The sequence below is a fragment of the Balaenoptera physalus genome (assembly GCF_965194825.1).
Source record: "Balaenoptera physalus genome assembly, chromosome: 4".
Classification (NCBI taxonomy): domain Eukaryota; kingdom Metazoa; phylum Chordata; class Mammalia; order Artiodactyla; family Balaenopteridae; genus Balaenoptera; species Balaenoptera physalus.
In genome coordinates this window covers 74,772,264-74,791,572 of record NC_138891.1, presented here as the reverse complement: position 1 = coordinate 74,791,572, position 19,309 = coordinate 74,772,264, and the positions used below count along the sequence as shown (strand labels likewise).

Here is a 19,309-nt window from a genome sequence, read left to right as displayed (position 1 = left end):
GTACTTCCGCTACCCCAGCTCCTATTCACTCTTTCCAGGAAGCCTCCTCTTCACCTTGACCCCACCCCCACCCCTGACATTCCATCGGGCCTTCCAGTGTGCGCACCTAATATCCTGGGCTTATTCTAATGGCACCTACTGAGGCAGCAGCTCTGTCTCTTGCTAAACAGCGCCTTGATCATTTCTGTATCTCCAGCTCCTAGCGCAGCACCGTGTGCAAAGCCAGCCCTCAGCACCCAACTCTGATGCTCTTGCATTGTCCCTGTAAGGCCCTTCTGATTCAAAACAACAGTCTATGAGCAAGCAGGCTGAGACTAAGCACTCAGTTACCCACCCCTATCAAGGGGGTATGGAGAACAGCTGGACTTCCAATGGCCCAGGTGGGGCAGTGGAGAGATCCACAGAGCTGGTTCCCCCAATGACCCACGAGGGACCTCGCTGGTAGATCCAATCCAGCTGCCACAGCTACAACCTCCACATCTAACTCCATCCTCTCCCTCCCAGGGTGGAGAGGCTCCAGCTCTATGGAATCACTCGCCTTTCTCGGGCTTGATAGGGACTGGGGCAGCTGTTGAGTGGGTGCCTCTGGAAGTGCCAGCAGTGGACGTGGTAAGGGTCTGGGAGGTTGTTAAGGGTAGAGATGTTGCTGTGCTTCTCCCACTGTCTGTCTTCTGTGAGGTTACGATTGTTCCTGGGCAGGCAGGGAAAGAAGACTGGAGTGGGTTTTACAGAGAAAATAGCAGAGTTAAAGAGAGTCAGAGACTTTAGGAGCTGGGAGAGACAGCTAGAAACCTGTCTGTCTTCTGGTCACACCCAAATCACTCCCTGCAGAAAAGCAGTTATCTCCTGGGGTAGAAGGGCTGATGAGCCTGTCACCCACCATACCCGCCCCTGACTCCATCTTCTCGTGGACCTGACCTCCAGCCTGTCAGTGTTAACTCACCTTCCTCTCTCAAGCACTCCTTGAGGCTGAGCTGAGCCAGTTGGGCCACTGTAAGAGACCAAGACCCCGGAGTCCCCACCTACCTGATGTCTCAGTCTTCACGGAGGAGCTTAAGGATGCTGTGGATGGTGGAGAAGTGCTGGTAACAGACAGATGAGTGGGGTGACCTGTGAATAGGGTGGTGGAGCTCCAGGTGACTGCAGGGCAAGGGGCTGATTGAGAGAATGAAGAATTACCGGTTGAAGTATAGAAACTCGATATGGTCTGAGCTGTGCCCATATTACCAGAAGTAGAGTCAGAGAAAGAATAGTCTGTGGATGGCTGTGGAGTAAGCAATGGACTCTTAGAATACTTACATGCTGAAGAAGTATCAGGAGTGGTCTTGATCGAAAGGTAGCTTGTCAGTGGAAATGGTGAAGTCGGTGTGGATCCAGCTACACTGTTATGATTACCTGTAGAAACCATATCTGTTGGCTTTGTAATAGGATGCATAGTAGAGGCTATTTTCTGAACTGTTGCAAGATGCTCAGACGTGGGTGTGCTTGACTCGCCCACTAAGGAAGTAGGGACTTGTGTGGTATTTGTCAAGGAGTTATTGCTCTGGTGGGTGTGAAAAACTGTAGATGTTTCTGGAGTTGAAGAACTGGTAGAGAGTGGAGTTGATTGTGCTACTGACTGCCATGTTGCCATGACTGATGTTGTAGGAGATGTGTTGCTTCCACTAGATGGGGAGAAATTTCTATCTGTTGAGGTTGGTGTTGTCAACATTTCTGATGTTGTTGCAGGTGTGTGGCTCACACCGGCTGGGGATGAAGTGGGTGTTTCACCTGAAGAGGATGTCTCCCGGGGAGTGCCTTGTGTAAGAGTGTGTCCACTTGGGGATGATGAAGGAGTTGATGTGGTCACATCTGTGATGGTGGTGCTTTGAGTTTCTCTGGTGGTTTCCATGCTGAGAGTCTGGTGGTCATGAGAAGATGCTGATGTTTCCTCAGTAGAAGTGGTGGAAAAGGGTAACGTTGATTGTTCTCCTAGTCCGGTTGTGTTTGAGACTGTTGAGGTCACTGGAGTGATATTTTTTGTTACACTTGGTGATGTGTCTCTTGTGCTTTCTACACTGGTGTCTGTTGAAGCTGGTGATGTCATCCTCTCTGATGTGTTAGGAGATGTGTTGCTTCCACTAGATGGGGAGAAATTTCTGTCTGTTGAGGTTGGTGTGGTCAACATTTCTGATGTTGTTGCAGGTGTGTGGCTCACAACGACTGGGGATGAAGTGGGTGTTTCACCTGAAGAGGATGTCTCCCGGGGATTGCCTTCTGAAAGAGTGTGTCCACTTGGGGATGATAAGGGAGTTGATGTGGTCACATCTGTGATGGTGGTGCTTTGAGTTTCTCTGGTGGTTTCCATGCTGAGAGTCTGGTGGTCCTGAGAAGATGCTGATGTTTCCTCAGTAGAAGTGGTGGAAGAGGGTAAGGTTGATTGTTCCCCTAGTCCAGTTGTCTTTGAGACTATCGAGGCTACTGGAGTGATATTTCTTGTTACAGCTGGTGAGATTTGCCTTGTGCTTTCTACACTGGTGTCTGTTGTAGCTGGTGATGTCATCATCTCTGATGTTGTCGCAGGTGTGCGGCTCACACTGGCTGGGGATGAAGTGGGTGTTTCACCTGAAGAGGATGTCTCCTGGGGAGTGCCTTCTGTAAGAGTGTGTCCACTTGGGGATGATGAGGGAGTTGATGTGGTCACAACTGTGATGGTGGTGCTTTGAGTTTCTCTGGTGTTTTCCATGCTGAGAGTCTGGTGGTCCTGAGAAGATGCTGATGTTTCCGCAGTAGAAGTGGTGGAAGAGGGTAAGGTTGATTGTTCCCCTAGTCCAGTTGTCATTGAGACTATCGAGGCTACTGGAGTGATATTTCTTGTTACAGCTGGTGAGGTTTGCCTTGTGCTTTCTACACTGGTGTCTGTTGAAGCTGGTGATGTCATCACCTCTGATGTTATAGGGGATGTGTTGCTTCCACTAGATGGGGAGAAATTTCTGTCTGTTGAGGTTGGTGTGGTCAACATTTCTGATGTTGTCACAGGTGTGCGGCTCACACTGGCTGGGGATAAAGTGGGTGTTTCACCTGAAGAGGATGTCTCCTGGGGAGTGCCTTCTGTAAGAGTGTGTCCACTTGGGGATGATGAGGGAGTTGATGTGGTCACATCTGTGATGGTGGTGCTTTCAGTTTCTCTGGTGGTTTCCATGCTGAGAGTCGGGTGGTCCTGAGAAGATGCTGATGTTTCCGCAGTAGAAGTGGTGGAAGAGGGTAAGGTTGATTGTTCCCCTAGTCCAGTTGTCTTTGAGACTATCGAGGCTACTGGAGTGATATTTCTTGTTACAGCTGGTGAGATTTGCCTTGTGCTTTCTACACTGGTGTCTGTTGTAGCTGGTGATGTCATCACCTCTGATGTTGTAGGAGATGTGTTGCTTCCACTAGATGGGGAGAAATTTCTGTCTGTTGAGGTTGGTGTGATCAACATTTCTGATGTTGTTGCAGGTGTGTGGCTCACACCGGCTGGGGATGAAGTGGGTGTTTCACCTGAAGAGGATGTCTCCTGGGGAGTGCCTTCTGTAAGAGTGTGTCCACTTGGGGATGATGAGGGATTTGATGTGGTCACATCTATGATGGTGGTGCTTTGAGTTTCTCTGGTGGTTTCCATGCTGAGAGTCGGGTGGTCCTGAGAAGATGCTGATGTTTCCTCAGTAGAAGTGGTGGAAGAGGGTAACGTTGATTGTTCCCCTAGTCCGGTTGTGTTTGAGACTGTTGAGGTCAGTGGAGTGATATTTTTTGTTACACTTGGTGATGTGTCTCTTGTGCTTTCTACACTGGTGTCTGTTGAAGCTGGTGATGTCATCCTCTCTGATGTTGTAGGAGATGTGTTGCTTCCACTAGATGGGGAGAAATTTCTGTCTGTTGAGGTTGGTGTGGTCAACATTTCTGATGTTGTTGCAGGTGTGTGGCTCACAACGACTGGGGATGAAGTGGGTGTTTCACCTGAAGAGGATGTCTCCCGGGGATTGCCTTCTGAAAGAGTGTGTCCACTTGGGGATGATAAGGGAGTTGATGTGGTCACATCTGTGATGGTGGTGCTTTGAGTTTCTCTGGTGGTTTCCATGCTGAGAGTCTGGTGGTCCTGAGAAGATGCTGATGTTTCCTCAGTAGAAGTGGTGGAAGAGGGTAAGGTTGATTGTTCCCCTAGTCCAGTTGTCATTGAGACTATCGAGGCTACTGGAGTGATATTTCTTGTTACAGCTGGTGAGGTTTGCCTTGTGCTTTCTACACTGGTGTCTGTTGAAGCTGGTGATGTCATCACCTCTGATGTTGTAGGAGATGTGTTGCTTCGACTAGATGGGGAGAAATTTCTGTCTGTTGAGGTTGGTGTGGTCAACATTCCTGATGTTGTTGCAGGTGTGTGGCTCACACCGGCTGGGGATGAAGTGGGTGTTTCACCTGAAGAGGATGTCTCCTGGGGAGTGCCTTCTGTAAGAGTGTGTCCACTTGGGGATGATGAGGGAGTTGATGTGGTCACATCTGTGATGGTGGTGCTTTGAGTTTCTCTGGTGGTTTCCATGCTGAGAGTCGGGTGGTCCTGAGAAGATGCTGATGTTTCCTCAGTAGAAGTGGTGGAAGAGGGTAACGTTGATTGTTCCCCTAGTCCGGTTGTGTTTGAGACTGTTGAGGTCAGTGGAGTGATATTTTTTGTTACACTTGGTGATGTGTCTCTTGTGCTTTCTACACTGGTGTCTGTTGAAGCTGGTGATGTCATCCTCTCTGATGTTGTAGGAGATGTGTTGCTTCCACTAGATGGGGAGAAATTTCTGTCTGTTGAGGTTGGTGTGGTCAACATTTCTGATGTTGTTGCAGGTGTGTGGCTCACAACGACTGGGGATGAAGTGGGTGTTTCACCTGAAGAGGATGTCTCCCGGGGATTGCCTTCTGAAAGAGTGTGTCCACTTGGGGATGATAAGGGAGTTGATGTGGTCACATCTGTGATGGTGGTGCTTTGAGTTTCTCTGGTGGTTTCCATGCTGAGAGTCTGGTGGTCCTGAGAAGATGCTGATGTTTCCTCAGTAGAAGTGGTGGAAGAGGGTAAGGTTGATTGTTCCCCTAGTCCAGTTGTCTTTGAGACTATCGAGGCTACTGGAGTGATATTTCTTGTTACAGCTGGTGAGATTTGCCTTGTGCTTTCTACACTGGTGTCTGTTGTAGCTGGTGATGTCATCATCTCTGATGTTGTCGCAGGTGTGCGGCTCACACTGGCTGGGGATGAAGTGGGTGTTTCACCTGAAGAGGATGTCTCCTGGGGAGTGCCTTCTGTAAGAGTGTGTCCACTTGGGGATGATGAGGGAGTTGATGTGGTCACAACTGTGATGGTGGTGCTTTGAGTTTCTCTGGTGGTTTCCATGCTGAGAGTCTGGTGGTCCTGAGAAGATGCTGATGTTTCCTCAGTAGAAGTGGTGGAAGAGGGTAAGGTTGATTGTTCCCCTAGTCCAGTTGTCATTGAGACTATCGAGGCTACTGGAGTGATATTTCTTGTTACAGCTGGTGAGGTTTGCCTTGTGCTTTCTACACTGGTGTCTGTTGAAGCTGGTGATGTCATCACCTCTGATGTTATAGGGGATGTGTTGCTTCCACTAGATGGGGAGAAATTTCTGTCTGTTGAGGTTGGTGTGGTCAACATTTCTGATGTTGTCACAGGTGTGTGGCTCACACTGGCTGGGGATAAAGTGGGTGTTTCACCTGAAGAGGATGTCTCCTGGGGAGTGCCTTCTGTAAGAGTGTGTCCACTTGGGGATGATGAGGGAGTTGATGTGGTCACATCTGTGATGGTGGTGCTTTCAGTTTCTCTGGTGGTTTCCATGCTGAGAGTCGGGTGGTCCTGAGAAGATGCTGATGTTACCTCAGTAGAAGTGGTGGAAGAGGGTAAGGTTGATTGTTCCCGTAGTCCATTTGTCATTGAGACTATCGAGGCTACTGTAGTGATATTTCTTGTTACAGCTGGTGAGGTTTGCCTTTTGCTTTCTACACTGGTGTCTGTTGAAGCTGGTGATGTCATCACCTCTGATGTTGTAGGAGATGTGTTGTTTCCAGTAGATGGGGAGAAATTTCTGTCTGTTGAGGTTGGTGTGATCAACATTTCTGATGTTGTTGCAGGTGTGTGGCTCACACCGGCTGGGAATGAAGTGGGTGTTTCACCTGAAGAGGATGTCTCCTGGGGAGTGCCTTCTGTAAGAGTGTGCCCACTTGGGGATGATGAGGGAGTTGATGTGGTCACATCTGTGATGGTGGTGCTTTGAGTTTCTCTGGTGGTTTCCATGCTGAGAGTCGGGTGGTCCTGAGAAGATGCTGATGTTTCCTCAGTAGAAGTGGTGGAAGAGGGTAAGGTTGATTGTTCCCCTAGTCCAGTTGTCATTGAGACTATCGAGGCTACTGGAGTGATATTTCTTGTTACAGCTGGTGAGGTTTGCCTTGTGCTTTCTACACTGGTGTCTGTTGAAGCTGGTGATGTCATCACCTCTGATGTTGTAGGAGATGTGTTGCTTCCACTAGATGGGGAGAAATTTCTGTCTGTTGAGGTTGGTGTGGTCAACATTTCTGATGTTGTTGCAGGTGTGTGGCTCACACCGGCTGGGGATGAAGTGGGTGTTTCACCTGAAGAGGATGTCTCCTGGGGAGTGCCTTCTGTAAGAGTGTGTCCACTTGGGGATGATGAGGGATTTGATGTGGTCACATCTATGATGGTGGTGCTTTGAGTTTCTCTGGTGGTTTCCATGCTGAGAGTCGGGTGGTCCTGAGAAGATGCTGATGTTTCCTCAGTAGAAGTGGTGGAAGAGGGTAACGTTGATTGTTCCCCTAGTCCGGTTGTGTTTGAGACTGTTGAGGTCAGTGGAGTGATATTTTTTGTTACACTTGGTGATGTGTCTCTTGTGCTTTCTACACTGGTGTCTGTTGAAGCTGGTGATGTCATCCTCTCTGATGTTGTAGGAGATGTGTTGCTTCCACTAGATGGGGAGAAATTTCTGTCTGTTGAGGTTGGTGTGGTCAACATTTCTGATGTTGTTGCAGGTGTGTGGCTCACAACGGCTGGGGATGAAGTGGGTGTTTCACCTGAAGAGGATGTCTCCCGGGGATTGCCTTCTGAAAGAGTGTGTCCACTTGGGGATGATAAGGGAGTTGATGTGGTCACATCTGTGATGGTGGTGCTTTGAGTTTCTCTGGTAGTTTCCATGCTGAGAGTCTGGTGGTCCTGAGAAGATGCTGATGTTTCCTCAGTAGAAGTGGTGGAAGAGGGTAAGGTTGATTGTTCCCCTAGTCCAGTTGTCTTTGAGACTATCGAGGCTACTGGAGTGATATTTCTTGTTACAGCTGGTGAGATTTGCCTTGTGCTTTCTACACTGGTGTCTGTTGTAGCTGGTGATGTCATCATCTCTGATGTTGTCGCAGGTGTGCGGCTCACACTGGCTGGGGATGAAGTGGGTGTTTCACCTGAAGAGGATGTCTCCTGGGGAGTGCCTTCTGTAAGAGTGTGTCCACTTGGGGATGATGAGGGAGTTGATGTGGTCACAACTGTGATGGTGGTGCTTTGAGTTTCTCTGGTGGTTTCCATGCTGAGAGTCTGGTGGTCCTGAGAAGATGCTGATGTTTCCTCAGTAGAAGTGGTGGAAGAGGGTAAGGTTGATTGTTCCCCTAGTCCAGTTGTCATTGAGACTATCGAGGCTACTGGAGTGATATTTCTTGTTACAGCTGGTGAGGTTTGCCTTGTGCTTTCTACACTGGTGTCTGTTGAAGCTGGTGATGTCATCACCTCTGATGTTATAGGGGATGTGTTGCTTCCACTAGATGGGGAGAAATTTCTGTCTGTTGAGGTTGGTGTGGTCAACATTTCTGATGTTGTCACAGGTGTGTGGCTCACACTGGCTGGGGATAAAGTGGGTGTTTCACCTGAAGAGGATGTCTCCTGGGGAGTGCCTTCTGTAAGAGTGTGTCCACTTGGGGATGATGAGGGAGTTGATGTGGTCACATCTGTGATGGTGGTGCTTTCAGTTTCTCTGGTGGTTTCCATGCTGAGAGTCGGGTGGTCCTGAGAAGATGCTGATGTTACCTCAGTAGAAGTGGTGGAAGAGGGTAAGGTTGATTGTTCCCGTAGTCCATTTGTCATTGAGACTATCGAGGCTACTGTAGTGATATTTCTTGTTACAGCTGGTGAGGTTTGCCTTTTGCTTTCTACACTGGTGTCTGTTGAAGCTGGTGATGTCATCACCTCTGATGTTGTAGGAGATGTGTTGCTTCCACTACATGGGGAGAAATTTCTGTCTGTTGAGGTTGGTGTGATCAACATTTCTGATGTTGTTGCAGGTGTGTGGCTCACACCGGCTGGGAATGAAGTGGGTGTTTCACCTGAAGAGGATGTCTCCTGGGGAGTGCCTTCTGTAAGAGTGTGTCCACTTGGGGATGATGAGGGAGTTGATGTGGTCACATCTGTGATGGTGGTGCTTTGAGTTTCTCTGGTGGTTTCCATGCTGAGAGTCGGGTGGTCCTGAGAAGATGCTGATGTTTCCTCAGTAGAAGTGGTGGAAGAGGGTAAGGTTGATTGTTCCCCTAGTCCAGTTGTCATTGAGACTATCGAGGCTACTGGAGTGATATTTCTTGTTACAGCTGGTGAGGTTTGCCTTGTGCTTTCTACACTGGTGTCTGTTGAAGCTGGTGATGTCATCACCTCTGATGTTGTAGGAGATGTGTTGCTTCGACTAGATGGGGAGAAATTTCTGTCTGTTGAGGTTGGTGTGGTCAACATTCCTGATGTTGTTGCAGGTGTGTGGCTCACACTGGCTGGGGATGAAGTGGGTGTTTCACCTGAAGAGGATGTCTCCTGGGGAGTGCCTTCTGTAAGAGTGTGTCCACTTGGGGATGATGAGGGATTTGATGTGGTCACATCTGTGATGGTGGTGCTTTGAGTTTCTCTGGTGGTTTCCATGCTGAGAGTCGGGTGGTCCTGAGAAGATGCTGATGTTTCCTCAGTAGAAGTGGTGGAAGAGGGTAACGTTGATTGTTCCCCTAGTCCGGTTGTGTTTGAGACTGTTGAGGTCAGTGGAGTGATATTTTTTGTTACACTTGGTGATGTGTCTCTTGTGCTTTCTACACTGGTGTCTGTTGAAGCTGGTGATGTCATCCTCTCTGATGTTGTAGGAGATGTGTTGCTTCCACTAGATGGGGAGAAATTTCTGTCTGTTGAGGTTGGTGTTGTCAATATTTCTGATGTTGTTGCAGATGTGTGGCTCACACCGGCTGGGGATGAAGTGGGTGTTTCACCTGAAGAGGATGTCTCCCGGGGAGTGCCTTCTGTAAGAGTGTGTCCACTTGGGGATAATGAGGGAGTTGATGTGGTCACATCTGTGATGGTGGTGCTTTCAGTTTCTCTGGTGGTTTCCATGCTGAGAGTCGGGTGGTCCTGAGAAGATGCTGATGTTACCTCAGTAGAAATGGTGGAAGAGGGTAAGGTTGATTGTTCCCGTAGTCCATTTGTCATTGAGACTATCGAGGGTACTGGCGTGATATTTCTTGTTACAGCTGGTGAGATTTGCCTTGTGCTTTCTACACTGGTGTCTGTTGAAGCTGGTGATGTCATCACCTCTGATGTTGTAGGAGATGTGTTGCTTCCACTAGATGGGGAGAAATTTCTGTCTGTTGAGGTTGGTGTGGTCAACATTTCTGATGTTGTCGCAGGTGTGTGGCTCACACTGGCTGGGGATAAAGTGGGTGTTTCACCTGAAGAGGATGTCTCCTGGGGAGTGCCTTCTGTAAGAGTGTGTCCACTTGGGGATGATGAGGGAGTTGATGTGGTCACATCTGTGATGGTGGTGCTTTGAGTTTCTCTGGTGGTTTCCATGCTGAGAGTCGGGTGGTCCTGAGAAGATGCTGATGTTTCCTCAGTAGAAGTGGTGGAAGAGGGTAACGTTGAATGTTCCCCTAGTCCCGTTGTCATTGAGACTATCGAGGCTACTGTAGTGATATTTCTTGTTACAGCTGGTGAGGTTTGCCTTGTGCTTTCTACACTGGTGTCTGTTGAAGCTGGTGATGTCATCACCTCTGATGTTGTAGGAGATGTGTTGCTTCCACTAGATGGGGAGAAATTTCTGTCTGTTGAGGTTGGTGTAGTCAACATTTCTGATATTGTTGCAGGTGTGTGGCTCACACTGGCTGGGGATGAAGTGGGTGTTTCACCTGAAGAGGATGTCTCCGGGGGAGTGCCTTCTGTAAGAGTGTGTCCACTTGGGGATGATGAGGGATTTGATGTGGTCACATCTGTGATGGTGGTGCTTTGAGTTTCTCTGGTGATTTCCATGCTGAGAGTCCGTTGGTCCTGAGAAGATGCTGATGTTTCCTCAGTAGAAGTGGTGGAAGAGTATAAGGTTGATTGTTCCTCTAGTCCAGTTGTGTTTGAGACTGTTGAGGTCACTGGAGTGATATTTTTCGTTACTCTTGGTGATGTGTCTCTTGTGTTTTCTACACTGCTGTCTGTTGAAGCTGGTGATGTCATCCTCTCTGATGTGTTAGGAGATGTGTTGCTTCCACTAGATGGGGAGAAATTTCCGTCTGTTGAGGTTGGTGTTGTCAACATTTCTGATGTTTTTGCAGGTGTGTGGCTCACACTGGCCTGGGATGAATTGGTTGTTTCACCTGAAGGGGATGTCTCCTGAGTAATTCTCCATTTTCTTATATGTGTACCTGATCTGGATGAAGGTAATGACTGGCTTGCTGCTGCTATGGTTGTGGTTTGGTTATTTTCCCTGGTCTCTGTGGGCTGAGTCTGCTGGTCCTGAGAAGATTCTAATGTTTCCTGAGTAGTGGATCTGGAAGAGGATGCTTTTGTTTTTCCCTCCTCTCCAGGTGTTGTTGAGACTGCCAGAGTGACTGGAGCAAAATCACTAGTAACAGAATGTGATGTGCCTTTTGCTTGGTATACAATGGACTTTGTTGAGGTTGTTACTGTGGACGATTCCAATGCTGGGAGAAGTGTGTGGCTGATACTAGAAGGGGACAGTTCCTCAGTAACACTACTCGTCAGATAGTGTCCATTTGTGGCAGATGGAGTTCCAGCTGTGCTTGTTTCGGCAGTGCCTTTAAATATAAGATACAAGGACTCATGAGACAAGAAAGGTTCCTTCTGTGAAGCTGGAAAGTTTATAACACAATCATTTTGCACATGTATCACTCTATATCACAGGGCTTCAGAATAAATGGCTGCAGGATTAATTATTTAACCATGTCTAAGGTTTCTACCAACACTGTGGCACCTAGTCATAAGTAATATTTCAGTGAATGTCTTTGTGCTAACATTTTCTCCATTACCATTAATTTTGTGGGTATGGTAATTGAAACTGGCCTAGTATACTCCTACCTTCCCCATATAAGGCTTATATGGAAGCCAAGGTCCATGAGCTGCAGTCTCAGAACAGTGTTTTAATTAAAATATGCACACTGTTCATTCAATGAAAAGCACTCAAATTTTTGCATATCCTATATAAACATTTCTCAAACATGATAAAGGAGATGAGTAGCCTTCTGCCTTTTTCATAGCTTCTTTTTCTTTTCCTTAACCTAGTGCTTATTTCTCAGTTTTCCTTCTCACCTGTCTCCTAATTCTATTTCTAAAAATCCTTCAGTTTTCTTCCCCAGTGATAACCTTCTGATCTTCTTTTCCTCCTTCATTTCTCTCTCGTACCCCATCTCAAATACCTAAGAATTTTGCTGACTCATCAGGACCTTCTTTGAAGAGCAAGGAAAGGGAAATATTATGAACTTGTGTATTTGAATGTCTGACACGGCTAGATACATGTACTGTTGACAGTACATGTCAACTACTTGTACTGTCTTAAACAACTTTGTTTATTCAGTATAAAGCATTTGGGAGTAGACCGAATAATACAAGAGAATTTATGAGGACTCCCTCTTCTCTGGAATATTGTGGGTGTTTTTTGGGTGGATGCTCTCTCTCTCTCTTTTTTTTTTTTTTTTTGGCTGCATTGGGTCTTCATTGCTGCGCGCTGGCTTTTCTGTAGATGCAGCAAGCGGGTGCTACTCTTTGTTGCGGTGTGTGGGTTTCTCATTGCGGTGTGCGGGCTTCTCATTGCGGTGGCTTCTCTTGTTGTGGAGCACGGGCTCTAGGCACGGGGCTTCAGCAGTTGTGGCTCTAGAGCGCAGGCTCAGTAGTTGTGGCGCACGGGCTTAGTTGCTCCGCGACATGTGGGGTCTTCGCAGACGAGGGATCGAACCCGTTTCCCCTGCATTGGCAGGCGGATTCTTAACCACTGCACCACCATGGAAGCCCTGGACTCTCTCTTATATTCAGATATACAGTTATTTTTATTTCATTTTACTGTCTCTGAGGACCATCTTTGTGGGTGGTCCCTCTACCTACAATCCAGACTTTCCCTTGCTACCTTACTTTTTCTTTTTAAATGGGAGTAGCATGAATTCTGTTGGTTTTTAGAACCATGTGGGAGGTCCTGAGAACAGGCCGACCCCCTTTTAACAAACCTCAGCAAGCTGCTTCTCAAGGCACCACTGCCTTAGTGTTGCCAGCAAGCCCCCAAGTAGGTGAGGCATAGAGCCACAGGGCCTGGGGCCCAAGCTACTTTTAGGATCAATAAAATTGTTTTCATGTTAATTTCTTTTACAATCAGAAGGAAAAAAAAATCAATGTAATTATAATGAATATGTAATAATGAATCCAGCCTTGAATGCATTAGTCCAACACAGTAATGAAGTATAGTTTTTAATTTTTTTTTTAATCAGAGGAAGAAGCCCAGGAAGACAAAAGTGCCTAGCGCCCATGAAAGTCATTGTGTGGCCCTTTTTGTAGACGGTCTCAACAAAAGTATCCACCCAGTGATAAAGAGATAGGCATAATAGTGGCAGTTCACTGATGATAATCTAACTTCATTTTATATTTTACATTAGTTCAGATACCTTATCTGATTTTTCCCCCCAAACTATCTTTAACTTCCAAAAAACTTTATTGAAAAAACCACAGAGCTAACTTCTTTTTGATTCAACCCTTATGTTGACACTAATTTTTTTCCAGTAGTTATAGAGTACAACAATGAATCCAGTTTTAAACAAATTTGCAGTATTTGGTTCTATATAGAAGTACCTTTTCCATTTATCAAGAGATGTTATTCTCTTAAGTAATATGAACATCAAGGCTAAGACACTACTCTTTCTTTGAAAAGAGCTCTTTTCTCCAAGGTGATGACAATAGCCAGTTTCAAAATACTTAATTGAAGGGGGAGATTTTTCCTGATTAGTCAAATTCAAAACACTCAGAGCATTAATAAGGTTAATATCTAGAAGAAAGTGCTTCTCTAGGTGGTTGAGGCCTCTGACATATACATTCAGGGCCTCAAAAGTAAATTTGTCAACTACATACACTAATTTTTAAAAAATCCTATAACGTGAATGTGTTTTTGAAATGAAAAAGCATTATCAATTTTTTTCAAGGAATTTAGAATAAGATTAAATTTTAATATTTTTTATTTGGTTTGAAATGGCCAGTCTTCCTGCTAAAGTCACCAAATACTCCTTCCCTTAAGACCGCCCTGAGAGGTACAAAAGATGAAGACAAGTTCCGTCACTGTGGAGAATAAGCAGTATCTGAGCAGAAGGAAATGACTCAGTCCCAAGTGTGTGCGTTCCTGGGTTGCCAGGCAATACCGAGGCTAAATGAGCCCAGGTTAGGTCTGGTCGATAAAACTTGTGCCAGGTCGGAGGTTTAGACATGCCTGGAGGGAAGCTTTAAAAAATGCTACAATAAAGGCTAAGGGATGGAGAAGCAGGATTCCCACAGAATGAGGCAGCCTGATTAGGGCTGCTTCAAATTGTTAAGAAAAAAATCTCAGGAATCTAACAACTCATCTTCCTTATGAGAAAGAAGGCAGCATTAGACTAGAATAGTGACCAGACTATTTTAAACTCCATAATGGGAGGGAGTGTTAACCCTTTCAACCTGAATTATAGCATTTTTTTAAAAGCAAATTAAATTTCTACCTTTTTTAATTTTTATTTTTATTTTTAACATTTGTCCCAATCTAGCAGAAACCTAATGAGTAAGTACACATACTCTAGCCCTGACCACATCATAACATGATGTAAATTTAATTGATCATGCCTAATTTTTTTTCAATTTATTGGCCTGGCAAAATGTTTAAATGTCAACCTATTTTATTTAAAATATTTGACTGCACTCACACTAGCTACAGACAAACCCTGCCAGCCAGGAGAGAATACCATCCTCCTGAACTTTAAGGTCCATGAGTCTTCTAAACCAAGAAGAAACCAAGAAAATGTGAGTCTTTCCCCTGCTTAGGAACTTACTCTTTTTGGTTTTTATTAGGTCCCTTGCTGTTCTCAAAAAAATTTTTTTAACCTCTGTGCTCACAACTAGTTGGAGGGATATAGTTCACATGAGACAAACTCCTAGAGAAGAATTTAGGTTTGAGTGCTGTTCCTGGAGGTGACTGCAATTTCACCACTTTCTCTTCTGAAGAAAGCAGTTTAATGGATAAACAAGGTCCTACTGTGTAGTAAAGGGAACTATATTCAATATCCTGTGATAAACCATAATGGAAAAGAATATGAAAAAGAATATATATATATATGTATAACTGAGTCACTTTGCTGTACAGCAGAAATTAATACAACATCATAAATCAACCATACTTCCGTAAAATTTTTTTAAAAAGAAAACAATTGAGACTTTTGAGTGAGAATGACTATGAATCAGCTCTAATTTGTTAAAAAGAAAGTGACTCACCTACTATTTATTAATAGTAACTAATTACAGGTGACACGCTTCTAAGCTGTTATGGACAAATGCATGGATTGAGCTGCAGAGCTGTGTTAGAAAGTCCTTGGGTTCCTATTTAACCCAAAATGACTCTGCTTAGACTTTAAAAGGGGACTTCCTTTATTCAGAATTATGAGTAGATTTGTTTGTAAGACTCCATATTCTATACCTGCTCTCTCCTCAGTAAAGTTCCAAAACTTGGTTTCTCTAGATAAGGTTTGGATTGGAAAACATACACTATGCAATTATTATTAGGCTTATTTTATTTTCCTAAAAACATAAATAAAAGCAACGCTCTGTCATCTGGCTTTGAGTCACCAGACAGAAGCTATTTACATGCCAAACTTACTAAACTTATTATAGATTCTTGGCAATTAAATCTTGTCAGAGCCTGCATCACTTCTGCTAAAATCAGTATCAGCAGCAAAAGTTTCATGACTGCACAGCCCAATTTTTTAAGTAAAGATTTTTTTGTTTATAAAAGTAGTACAGCTCCATTTCCAGCAATATGGCAGAAGAGATAAGCCTTTACAAAACCTGCAAATGACAAATAATGTGTAATAAGTGTTGTCTGAATGCTGAACTGAGAACAGAAGAAAGAGAGGGAGACACTCAGGAGCGAAGGAGTTGAAAACTAAGAGAATAAGTAAGTGCTCTCACAAGATTTGCATGTATTTCTGAGATCTAGAGTTAGGGGATTTAAGGGCTGCATGGGGAAAGGAGACAGAATCTTAGATCAGGACACTGTAAATTGAGTATCTTCTGCATAAAGCTGGAACCCTCAGTGAAAAGATGGACTAGAAAAATCAGACAGAAAAAAGAAAAAGAAAGCTGAATGAACAATATAATTAAGAACAGCAGGACTTCCCTGCTGGTGCAGTGGTTAAGAATCTGCCTACAAATGCAGGAGACATGGGTTCGAGCCCTGGTCCGGGAAGATCCCACATGCCGTGGAGCAACTAAGCCCATGCGCCACAACTACTGAGCCTGTGCTCTAGAGCCCACGAGCCACAACTACTGAGCCCGTGTGCCACAACTACTGAAGCCTGCACGCCTAGAGCCCGTGCCCTGCAACAAGAGAAGCCACTGCAATGAGAAGCCTGCACACCGCAACGAAGAGTAGCCCCTGCTCACCGCAACTAGAGAAAGCCCACGCACAGCAACGAAGACCCAACGCAGCCAAAAATAAAATTAAAAAAAATAAAAATAAATAAATAAATGTATATATATAAAAAAAGAACAGAACTTAGTGATAGAAAAACAATTGAAAACAGAATAAGGCCAAAAGTTGTTTTTTTGAAGACAAAATAGACACACTCTTAGCAAAAGGAAGGAAATAATGAAGAAATAGAAAATCCAAACAGACTTATAACTCATAAGGAGATTGAACCAACAAAGAAAAGCACTGGACCTGATGGCTTCATTGGTGAATTCTACCAAACACTTAAAGAAAAACTAACACCAATCCTTTTCAAACCTTTCCAATAAACTGAAGAGGAAGGAACACTTTCTAACTCATTCTTTTAGGCCAGCATTACCCTGATACCAAACCCAGACAACATTTATTGATAGATAAGTTGATAACCAAATGTGATATATACGTACAATGGAATATTATTCAGCCTTAAAAAGGAACAAAATTCTGACATATGCTACAACATGGGCAAATCTTTAGGACATTATGCTAAGTGAAATAAGCAAGTCACAAAAAGATAAATATTGTATGATTCCACTTATATGAGGTACTTAGACCTGTCAAAATTGAGACAGAAAGTAGAATGGCAGTTGCCAAGGGCTGGGGGGAAGAGGGAAGTGGGGAGTTATTGTTTAATGGGTATAGACTTTCAGTTTTACGGGTGAAAAGAATTCTGGGGATGGATGGTGGTGACAGTACTGCAACATTATAAATGTATTTAATGTCACTCAAAAACAGTAAAGATAGTAAATTTTATGTATGTGTATTTTACCACAATTTAAAAAATTGAAAAGAAAGGTAATTGAGGACTTCCCTGGTGGTGCAGTGGTTAAGAATCTACCTGCCAATGCAGGGGACACTGGTTCGAGCCCTGGTCCAGGAAGATCCCACATGCAGCGGAGCAACTAAGCCCGTGAGCCTCAACTACTGAAGTCCACGTGCCTAAAGCCTATGCTCCGCAATAAGAGAAGCCACCACAGTGAGAAGCCTGCGCACCGCAAGGAAGAGTAGCCCCTGCTCACCGCAACTAGAGAAAAGCCCACGTGCAGTAACAAAGACCCAACACAGCCAAAATAAATAAATAAATTTAAAAAGAAAAAAAAGAAAAGTAATTGAGAAAAAAAATAGGAAATCTGAATATAAACTATTCCAAACTGAATCATCAGTTAAAAGAGAAAAAGTCCATCCCTCACAAAATGTAGGTCGAGATGATTTTATAGGCAATTTTCACCAGACATTCAAGGAATAGATAATTTCAATTTATACAAACTCTTCCAGAGTTTAGTAAAAGAGGGAATGCTCTACAACTAATTTTGTAAGGTTAGTATAATACCAAGATGCAAAGACAGTGTAAGAAAGGAAAACTATAGATCAGTAAATCTCAGTAATAATATGGACGGAAATGTCTTAAACAAAATATTAACAAGCTAAGATCAATATTGGATTTACAAAAAAATATATCATGATCAAGCTGTTTAAACCAGAAATACAAGAAAAATATAAAACTTTATTAAAATATATAAATCATCATATAAACAGAAGGAAGGGAAAACATGATCATCACAACAGATGCAGAAAAACTATGATAAAATTCAATACTCATCCCGTTAAAATTCCTAGCAAACTAAAAACAGAAGTGAACTCCCTTAACCTGCTCAACAATATCAATAAAACCCCGTAGTAAACATCATACTTAAAGATAAAACATTGAAAATATTTCCTTTAAAATTCAGAATGAGTCCAGGATGCCAGCTATAACAACTTCTATTCGACATCAGGCTGGAGGTCTAGCCAGTGCAATAAAATAAGAAAAATAAACAAAGGTATGAAGGTATAGAGAAGTTCTTTTTGGTATGGAAGGGAAGAAACAAATGTGTGATTATTTGCAGGTGATATAATTGTTTACATAGAAAACTCCCTAAATTTATAAATCATTAGCAAAGTTTTACATATATGACCAAAAAATTTTTAAATGACTGCATTCCTATACATCAGCAAAAAAAAGTTTTTTGGTGGTAGTGTTTTTGATAGTGACAAATATAAAGTACCTAATAATAAATCCAACAAAAGATGTGCTTGATCTTTATGGACAAAGTTATATGATATTGAAATATATTAAAGAAGACATACTCATTATATAAAAATTGTAAACTATAGATCTTTGAAAGACCAAAACCCCATAATCTCACTCCCCAGACAATCACATTGTTATGTGTCCTTCCAAGATTTTTCCTATGCTTTAAAAAATATATAGTTCAACTTACCTAGCATATATAACTTTGCATTCTTTTTAAACATTTTACCTGATATCATAAGCATTTCTTCATGCCTTTATTCTTTGTACAGATAGCCTGAAGAAAAACAAATCTTTCCTGTCTCTGATGGTAGTTCTTTCTCTTCCTCCTTTTGTAGGCATGGAAGAGCTGGCTCAGGGGGATTGGGCCAGCTAATGTCAACAGCAAGATCTTGGGTGTTTTATGTGAACACCACTGGCTGAGCTCTGGAGGTCCCCTTTCCTAACAGAGCCATTCCCTCAACCTGAAAACTTGCATTGTTACCATTCCCATTTCCCTACAAACAGCAGCAGCACAAGGGCAGGTCTCTCTCCTAGAACACTTCCTCCATTGTGTCCTGCTATAACCCCCTCTCTGTGAAATAATGAGAGCTCAGGGATCATGTGCACTTTGCTTGGAAGTTTTTCCTTAATAAACCTTATTTTATGCTTGTTCCATGTGTTGCTAGTGTGTGTGGGTGTGGGTGTGGGTGTGGGTGTGTGGGTGAGAGAGAGAGAGAGAGAGAGAGAGGGAAAGAGAGAGGGAGAGAAAGAGAGGGAGAGAGTCTGTGTCCCTTGTGGAACATTGGACATCACCTTTTTACATCAAATAATATTCCCATAATTAACTTACTGTTTGACACTTAGGCTGTTTATTATAAATAAAGCTTTGATGACTATCTTTCTGTATGATATTTTGTTTTGTTTTCATTATTTCAGCTCATTTCCTCAACATAAATTTCTGTACGTGGAATTACTGGTTAATGCTGTTATAAAAGTCTTCATGTCATTGATACATACTGCCAAATTTCTTTGCAGAAAAGCTGTGCTAATGTACAGTCCCACTGGCAGTATATGAGCAAGTACATGTTTCCCAATACCCACTCGCTTTGAGAAAAATCTTGTTTTGGCAGTACCAGTTTTAAATATTGTCAAACAGGGCTGTGTCCTTTTGAATCTTTAAAGAACTTGCTAACCATGCGCTGAGTTGATTAGAGTCTCCTGCTCCAGTGTATAA

The 19,309-nt window shown here is 43.7% G+C and overlaps 1 protein-coding gene across 3 annotated transcripts in view; it reads right to left on the bottom strand.

Annotated features, from left to right (window-relative positions):
• Window positions 1-19,309, bottom strand: part of MUC4 (mucin 4, cell surface associated) — a 54,034-nt gene that overhangs the window by 23,464 nt on the left and 11,261 nt on the right. Inside the window, exons 2-4 of one of the 3 annotated variants that reach the window (XM_082458493.1) lie at window positions 1,300-1,395; window positions 1,027-1,155; window positions 539-691 (exon numbers count right to left, since the gene is read on the bottom strand). In XM_082458493.1, the coding sequence (XP_082314619.1) occupies window positions 539-691; window positions 1,027-1,155; window positions 1,300-1,395 (378 nt within the window). The remainder of the gene's footprint in view (window positions 1-538; window positions 692-1,026; window positions 1,156-1,299; window positions 1,396-19,309) is intronic. The other 2 variants (XM_082458495.1, XM_082458494.1) reach the window with 2 other exon arrangements.